General features: G+C 39.1%; 1 protein-coding gene across 1 annotated transcript in view; it reads right to left on the bottom strand.

The window, feature by feature from the left end:
* The window catches only part of LOC135202313 (acyl-coenzyme A thioesterase 13-like), a 33,055-nt gene extending 24,456 nt beyond the window's left edge, over nt 1-8,599 (bottom strand). The window contains exons 1-3 of the mRNA XM_064231654.1: nt 8,416-8,599; nt 2,258-2,268; nt 14-62 (exon numbers count right to left, since the gene is read on the bottom strand). Of these exons, the coding sequence (XP_064087724.1) occupies nt 14-62; nt 2,258-2,268; nt 8,416-8,506 (151 nt within the window). The 5' untranslated portion in view covers nt 8,507-8,599. The remainder of the gene's footprint in view (nt 1-13; nt 63-2,257; nt 2,269-8,415) is intronic.
* Between the last annotated feature and the right edge of the window lie 595 nt (nt 8,600-9,194).

Below are 9,194 nucleotides of genomic sequence, written 5' to 3'. Positions count from 1 at the left end.
CCACCACGATTCTGATGTTCCTCTTCCACAACCATCTCGGCAACACATTTCCCACCACCAACCTGATATCACACTAACCTTTTATCAAGAAAAATGAAAGCAATGAAACATTATAAGCAAAAGTTTCTGCTAAACAAAGTAAAAGCAAAAGAACAAAAAATATACGCACAGTGAAATCTTTAGCCTTCATTTAGTTAAAAAAAAAATTCTGTATGTAGATTACTGAACTGAATGGTGAATGTATTATGGTGATTAGCAAATGTAAAACTTATTTTTCTCTAAGTATGACTTCTATTGTGTTCAGAGCGTATGCTGATTTATTTCATCATCATGATCAGTGCTGCACCACCCATAATCACTTGATTAAAATTTTTAAGCTTTCCATGACTAAAACTCTCATTTACACCTTATAGTTCCCAACAATTGCAGATGAATAGAATAGGATGAATAATAACTACTATTTTTCCTCTAATGGTTTACTTCAGCTTAAATTAGACTACAGCCTAGAGACAGAAAATTAGTATTGGTTGAAGAATTATTTGCTACACAAGGTCCCATCCTGGCAGGGAGGAGACCCTGGTCTAGTAAGTCAGGTTATTGTGAATGTCCTATATTAGGTTAGGAAACAGACAGAAACTTCTAATTTATCAATATGTATACTGTATCACACAAAAAAGGGGTCCGCAAAGAACGACGATACAGATCCCACAGGTGTGAAAACAATCCTGGAACACATGTTCTGACTAATCATACCTTGACTTTCTAACCTAACTAGGGTTTCCATGCCCACTGACCTGGGGAGAGGGACATCATACCCCGACCTGGACCCCCTGCCTCCAAGTAACACGGAGCATGGACTTCTTCTCTGTTTGGAGTTAGGCTAGTATAAGAGCCTGACACCATTGTTCTACAAACTACTCCAAATTTTAGGTACATTATTAGGGTACTATAATTTACTTATTTTTGCAAATCATCCACAAGCGAGATATTCGTGTAAAATGCATTACTGCATTCCTGTAGGATTTCAGGTAAAAACCATCAAAGCAGGCCACGCAGGCCAGCTACCATCAGTGCAAGCCACCCTCCGAAAAAAGTACATTATAAACGCGTCCTGACACCCGAGATGGGCATCAGTCGCGACTTGTTGTTGGTGAGAAACGGAGCTAAAGACCTCTACTCCTTTCGAAGTAAGTATTTTCCCAAAGTTAGAAAATTAAGGCCAAATTTTAAGATTTAAACAGATTTAAAACAAAGAGGGTACTGAAAATGTCGCCCACGGCAGTGGAAATCTCACCAAAACGCGTTCAACATTTTTACTTACAACTCGAGGTATTTAGAAGATTGACGCCATCTCGATGTTTCGGAGTAGCTTGTGTCAATAAACTAACCATTTCCTGTGATAAATCCGCACACCACTTGTACCCACCGACGCTGGAGCACTTTTATACAACAATCGAAACACGATTTCTCATCAACAACAAGCCAGGCGTAAACAGCTGTTGGGGTAGAAGATGACGAGAAGCGTGCTCTTGGCTAATTTTTAAATAAGTAGTAAAACATCAATATTTTACATATTTATGATGATTAATTTGAAAAATATCGTTATTGAAAAAGTAACTCGACTCTGCTCAAATTTAAGTAATTATTTTTCCTTTGAATTAGAACGTTCTTTCAAGTTCTGTATTATGACGTCACGACATCTTGACTTCGTACCTATTGTAAATAATTGCTATACTCAACTGTCATTGCAGAACAGTTTACCAGTTATTCATGCAGATTGTTATCAGCTATACATGTAATTGTTATAATCGTAATGCGCATATATATCTTTATTATTTACTTTTTGGATATATGAAGATGTTTTACTGCTGGATTATCGCCGTAGTGTGACGCAATCGTTTTCGGTCCATGGGCTCTTGTCTGTTTCGCACCATAAGAAATTTTATGGGCCGAATTTGCAATGACCAGAAAGTCGTTCTAAAAGAGGAAAAGTTAGCATTGAGGGGCATATGTTTTGACTGAGAAAAATACAAATTTATTCAATAGCTAGCTTGTAAAAATACTTGGTTATAAAAACTTGATTGACAAACTAAGCAGCATGTCTACTATGGGTTTTCAGAGACAGTGCAAGCACGTTTTTGGGCAATACCTATTTCTGTAACGAACACTCTTAACAGAACGAGATTTTGCTATAGTGCATTACACCCAGTGCCGTAATTTATAAGGGTATCGTGAATCACTAATCGTAAAGAATAACGGACACTTGTCCTTGTACAAGAGACAAAAACTCCATTATGCAGAAATGGATACGAACACGCGTATAAAGCTCCACCTACCCTCTCCCCAACCCCCAACCCCCTCCACCGCCATCCCTTTTCTTCTTCGTTCCTCCGCCTTCCTTTCTCTCTCTCTCTCTCTCTCTCTCTCTCTCTCTCTCTCTCTCTCTGTTGCCATTCGGTATGTGTTGACCCTCCAAACTGGGTATAAGACTACACACAAAACGTTGAAATTGGTGAAATTAGGCTATGTATTGGAAGTATATATACATAAATATTAAAGCAATTTTATCATTATTGCATTACTATGACAACTAGAATTCATGGAAACAGTTTATAACCTGTTAAGCGTCACCCACGTAATAATACGTTTACCGCGATCTACTCGGTAGCGCCTTCAACGGGATATTACGTTCAAGACTTTAAAGAACTGTGCTTGTCAAGCCGTCAGCCCCGTAATAATACGTTTACTCGTATAGAAAGTGTAGGAACATCATTTGGTAACACTCTCAGCACATGGGAAACTTATTTCCAGCCTGGCAACTCTTTCCTGGTGGTCGCTTATGCTAGAAAACTGCCTGTCCTGTTGGTTTTCTTTCAATACGCTTCGGGCGTTTATCGAGACAAATTGGATTTCGCGTCTTTCACAATGAATGTCCCAAAGAGGAGGCATATTTCTTTAGGTGAGATCAATCAAATACTAGATGAGGAGTGTGATATTGATAACCTATTTGATGATGAATCCTCCAGTGATGATACAAACTTTTCTTCAATTGCGGGAGTGAAGAGACTTTTCTTTGCCGAGTGACTGGACTCCGAGAGAGAGAGAGAGAGAGAGATAGAGGAGGGAGAGGAGAAGCGAGAGAGAGAGAGAGAGAGAGAGAGAGAGAGAGAGGATAGAGGAGAGAGAGAGAGAGAGAGAGAGAATTTCCTACAGTTAATTACAGTATGAATAACAAGCATAAAAATCAATATTAACTTGAAAAAACTATCATCAGTGCTATGATCGCTGATTACAAAAAAAGCGTGACGGTACGTTAGCAGCGAGCTCATCAGGGCGGACGCTTAACAGGAAATAAGGAACGGCGTATGTGAAGCCTCCACTAATGTGGCAAACGATGATTTTGCCATTCTTAGCATGCAAACATTAAAGCATGCAAACATTAAAGGTTACATTATTTCTGGCATACGATTATTTAAGAATTCAAAATACTAATAAAGACTGAAATCAATGAAAAGTGCTAGCAAAAACAAAAAGCAAAAACGTAGTCGTTCCTCTATGCACTTTTCCGTATTCGTTCCTCTATGGTTTTCGGCAGCCAGATGTACGAAAACGTTAGAAACATTTGATTTATCTACGTTAGAAATATCTGTAATTTTTCGGGGTAATTTGGTTGCAAAAAAGGGATATATACATGAATTAAATCAAAATTTTTAAATAACAATGTAAATTTAAAACTAAATAACGAGTAAAGTGGAAACAGTTTAGGGAATAAAAACTTTGCAGTTTCGTCGTCTGTCGTCGTCTGTCGTCGTCTGCTATTTGTATTGTGTTTTATGGCGCGCGCGCTTAGAAACCAGGAACAGCAACGGGTTTAAAGTGCAATGTGGAGTGAACTGAGACCAAAATGTGTATAATAACAATTCAAATAAGCAACTGTGGAGTTTCAGTTGTGATGGCAGTAAGGATAAAAACCGCCGATTACAAGGTAAGAATGAATTCAGTTCCAACCATAACCCCGGGAATAACAAGTTTCATACTTTCACTAATATAGGCAACAAAATGTTGTTTTATTGTGCTGATTACAACTGCAATCTTGAGTAAGATCAATAAACGTTACATACATACGCTAACATTGTTCAATGAGTGCTGGGAAGGCTGGGAAAGATGGTGTCCGTCACTGATGAGAACCGTCCATGAAAAAACGTAGCCGCCATATTGGATTTCAAACTGCCTTGAAAACATATTTTACGAAGAGCTCACATGCTTATTTTAGTTCGTATGGTGCTTTCATATATCACAATAATGTTGACGAAACTTCAGTCTTTTGTTAAATGGTATGCTTAGAGTTGCAATTGTATTCATGTTTTCACCAATTAAATATCGAGTGAATAAGACCCGTCTACCGTGATGAGGGTTGGCCTGTACTGATGTTTCCCGGGTAAAACATCAAAGCAGGCCACGCAGGCCAGCTACCATCAGTGCAAGCCACCCTCCGAAAAAGTACATTATAACGCGTCCTGACACCCGAGATGGGCATCAGTCGCGACTTGTTTTTGTTGTGAGAAACGGAGCTAAAGACCTCTACTCTCCTTTCGAAGTAAGTATTTTCCCCAAAGTTAGAAATTAAGGCCAAATTTAAGATTTAAACAGATTTAAACAGAGGGTACTGAAAATGGCGCCCACGGCAGTGGAAATCTCACCAAAACGCGTTCACATTTTTACTTACAACTCGAGGTATTTAGAAGATTGACGCCATCTCGATGTTTACGGAGTCTTGTGTCAATAAACTAACCATTTCCTGTGATAAATCCGCACACCACTTGTACCCACAGACGCTGGAGCACTTTTATCACAACAATCGAAACACGATTTTTTCTCATCAACAACAAGCCAGGCGTAAACAGCTGTTGGGGGTGGTAGAAGATGACGAGAAGCGTGCTCTTGCTAATTTTTAAATAAGTAGTAAAACATCAATATTTTACATATTTATGATGGATTAATTTGAAAATATTCGTTATTGAAAAAGTAACTCGACTCTGACTCAAATTTAAGTAATTATTTTTCTGAATTAGAACGTTCTTTCAAGTTCTGATATGACGTCACGACATCTTGACTTTCGTACCTATTGTAAATAATTGCTATACCTCCAAAACTGTCATTGCAGAACAGTTTACCAGTTATTCATGCAGATTGTTATCAGCTATACATGTAATTGTTATAATCGTAATGCGCATATATCTTTATTATTTAATTTTTGATATATGAAGATGTTTTACTGCTGGATTATCGCCGTAGTGTGACGCAATCGTTTTGCGGTCCATGGGCCTCTTGTCTGTTTTCGCACCATAAGAAATTATGGGGCCGAATTTGCAATGACCAGAAAGTCGTTAAAAGAGGAAAGTTAGCATTGAGGGGCATATGTTTTGACTGAGAAAAATACAAATTTATTCAATAGCTAGCTTGTAAAAAATACTTGGTTATAAAAACTTGATTGACAACTAAGCAGCATGTCTACTATGGGTTTCAGAGACAGTGCAAGCACGTTTTTGGGCAATACCTATTTCTGTAACGAACACTCTTAACAGAACGAGATTTTGCTATAGTGCATTACACCCAGTGCCGTAATTTATAAGGGTATCGTGAATCACTAATCGTAAAGAATAACGACACTTGTCCTTGTACCAAGAAGACCAAAAACTCCATTGATGCAGAAATGGATACGAAACACGACGTTGTATAAAGCTCCACCTACCCTCTCCCCAACCCCCAACCCCCTCCACCGCCATCCCTTTTCTTCTTCGCCTTCCTCCTTTCTCTTTCTCTCTCTCTTCCTCCGCCTTCCTTTCTCTCTCTCTCTCTCTCTCTCTCTCTCTGTTGCCATTCGGTATGTGTTGACCCTCCAAACTGGGTATAAGACTACACACAAACGTTGAAATTGGTGAAATTAGGCTATGTATTGGAAGTATATATACATAAATATTAAAGCGAATTTTGTTATCATTAATTGCATTACTATGACACTAGAATTCATGGAAACAGTTTATAAACCTGTTTAAGCGTTCCACCCCAGTTAAATAATACGTTTACCGCGATTAACTAAACGGTAGCGCCTTCAACGGGATATTACGTTCAAGACTTTAACTGTGCTTGTCAAGCCGTCAGCCCGTAATAATACGTTTACTCGTATAGAAAGTGTAGGAACATCATTTGGTAACATCTCAGCACATGGGAAACTTATTTCCAGCCTGGCAACTCTTTCCTGGTGGTCGCTTATGCTAGAAAACTGCCTGTCCCTGTTGGTTTTCTTTCAATACGCTTCGGGCGTTTATCGGAGACAAATTGGATTTCGCGTCTTTCACAATGAATGTCCCAAAGAGGAGGCATAATTTCTTTAGGTGAGATCAATCAAATACTAGATTGAGGAGTGTGATATTTGATAACCTATTTGATGATGAATCCTCCAGTGATGATACAAAACTTTTCTTCCAATTGCGGGAGTGAAGATGACTTTTTCTTTGCCGAGTTGACTGGACTCCGAGAGAGAGAGAGAGATAGAGAGAGAGAGAGAGAGAGAGAGAGAGAGAGAGAGAGAGAGAGAGAGAGAGAGAGAGATTCCTACAGTTAATTACAGTATGAATAACAAGCATAAAAATCAAATATAACTTTGAAAAACTATCATCAGTGCTATGATCGCTGATTACAAAAAAAAAAGCGTGACGGTACGTTGGTTAGCAGCGAGCTCATCAGGGGCGGACGCTTAACAGGATAATTGGAACGGCGTATGTGTGAAGCCTCCACTAATGTGGCAACGATGATTTTGCATTCTTAGCATGCAAACATTAAGCATGCAACATTAAAGGTTACATTTATTTCTGGCATACGATTATTTAAGAAATTCAAATACTAATAAAGACTGAAATCAATGAAAAGTGCTAGCAAAAACAAAAAAGCAAAAAAAAAAAAAAAAAAACGTAGTCGTTCCTCTATGCACTTTCCCGTATTCGTTCCTCTATGGTTTTCGGCAGCCAGTATTTCGAAAACGTAGAATACGAAAGGGGAAAACCGTTGTTTTTGTACATGAATTATCAAAATTTTTTAAATAACAATGTAAATTTAACTAAATAACGAGTAAAGTAAACAGTTTAGGGAATAAAACTTTGCAGTTTCGTCGGGTCTGTCGTCGTCTGTCGTCGTCTGCTATTTGTAATTGTGTTTATGGCGCGCGCGCTTAGAACCAGGAACAGCAACGGGTTTAAAGTGCAATGTGGAGTGAACTGAGACCAAAATGTGTATAATAACAATCAAATAAGCACTGTGGAGTTTCAGTTGTGATGGCAGTAAGGATAAAACCGCCGATTACAAGGTAAGAATGAATTCAGTTCCAACCATAACCCCGGGAAATAACAAGTTTCATACTTTCACTAATATATGGCAACAAATGTTGTTGTGCTGATTACAACTTGCAATCTTGAGTAAGATCAATAAACGTTACATACATACGCTAACATTGTTCAAATGAGTGCTGGGAAGGCTGGGAAAGATGGTGTCCGTCACTGATGAGAACCGTCCATGAAAAACGTAGCCGCCATATTGGATTTCAAACTGCCTTGAAAACATATTTTACGAAGAGCTCACATGCGTTATTTTAGTTCGTATGGGGCTTTCATATATCACAATATGTTGACGAAACTTCAGTCTTTTAAATGGTATGCTTAGAGTTGCAATTGTATTCATGTTTTCACCAATTAAATATCGAGTGAATAAGACCCGTCTACCGTGATGAGGGTTGGCCTGTACTGATGTTTCCCCCTAGGTATAGCTCATAGACTCGGGTAAGAAAAAAAATTGGTAGCCTACCCATGTAAAGTTAAATGCAGCTAGGCTATCCCAATAGGAGAGCACAATAAGCCTAAAATAGCCTTGACCATTGGTTCAGAAATGGTGAAAAGGTCTGTAGATATTGAAAATGCCATACCCATTAGCGGAGACTGGTAGGTGCAAGAACTCAGACCACAAAAGCAGGCCAAAACTAAACTTTCCAAAAATGCTGGGTCTTGACTTAACTAGGTAGTCTTTACCCTCCTAACCTGACTTAAGAGGTTGTACCCTGACCTGGCTTTGGGGGGGGGGGGGGGGGGGTGGAATTAGCTAGTATCCCTGGAACCCCACTCATAAGCAACACTGACTTAACTATAGAACAAGAGCTTAATGCCCATGAGTATAGCCTAACACTTGCCTAACCAAAAAAACTTGTATTCCTAACCTGACTTGAGGCGCCGTGCCCCGACCTGGCCCGGGGAGAGGGGGGGGGGGGTGGGGCGGGGATTCGCAATCCCTGGACCTACAAATTAATACTTATAACATCGAAACCTGGGTGGCTTAATGCACTTAGAATAACTTTTATTGGTAGATCACTTACTTTGGAAAGGTTCCTATCAAATCCTCGTTCGCTCATGATTTTCATCACTTGCTGAAGGAATTTCTTTGCGCCATTTGCTGCTGCCATTGTCTTCGGTTAAAGTTACTTTCGTAATATTACTTTAAGTACACTTAAGCAGAATATGTTACGTCATCAGTTAAGCCGGAGAGTTACATGTCCCCACCGTAGTAGTATCCCTTAAAAAACCATTGGGCTATACGATAGACTACAGACAGCGACATAACACCGATTGATGACGTCCCACAGTGGTAACAAAGTAGGTTGAATTTTGGACCGTTTTTTTTAGTCTGATATTATTATAATAATGAGTTTTTGTACCAGATGGTTAGTCGGCTGTGGTTTGCTAAAATAAAAGATCCCTAAGGATTAATGACATGAAAAAAAGAAGTGCACATATTTTTCCATTAATGTTCACATACGTAAAAAACGCTACGTATACGTCAGCTGGTAACAAGAACAGATTGTTCTTAAATCACGGCATTTTTTCTTTTATTTTTTTCGTAAGTGTTACTCCCCGTGGAATACGCTCATACCCATTACATTGCATAAATTTCAATTCAGATAGAAAATAAGTCTTAATGCAATATTTAATTTGACTAGCTCGTGAGGCCATAAATTAAGGCCAGCTTAATTTTCAAACAACTCGATCGCCCTTCCTTTTATCTAGACTCATTGACTCAACCTGCGTTACCCAGCAGATCGGGGCCATGATCCATGATCGTCGGTCCCGGTCCCGTGGCCAGGTCGGGGAAGG

The sequence above is a fragment of the Macrobrachium nipponense genome, chromosome 30 (genome assembly GCF_015104395.2).
Source record: "Macrobrachium nipponense isolate FS-2020 chromosome 30, ASM1510439v2, whole genome shotgun sequence".
NCBI classification, from domain to species: Eukaryota; Metazoa; Arthropoda; class Malacostraca; order Decapoda; family Palaemonidae; genus Macrobrachium; species Macrobrachium nipponense.
This window is presented reverse-complemented; position numbering and strand designations above follow the sequence as displayed.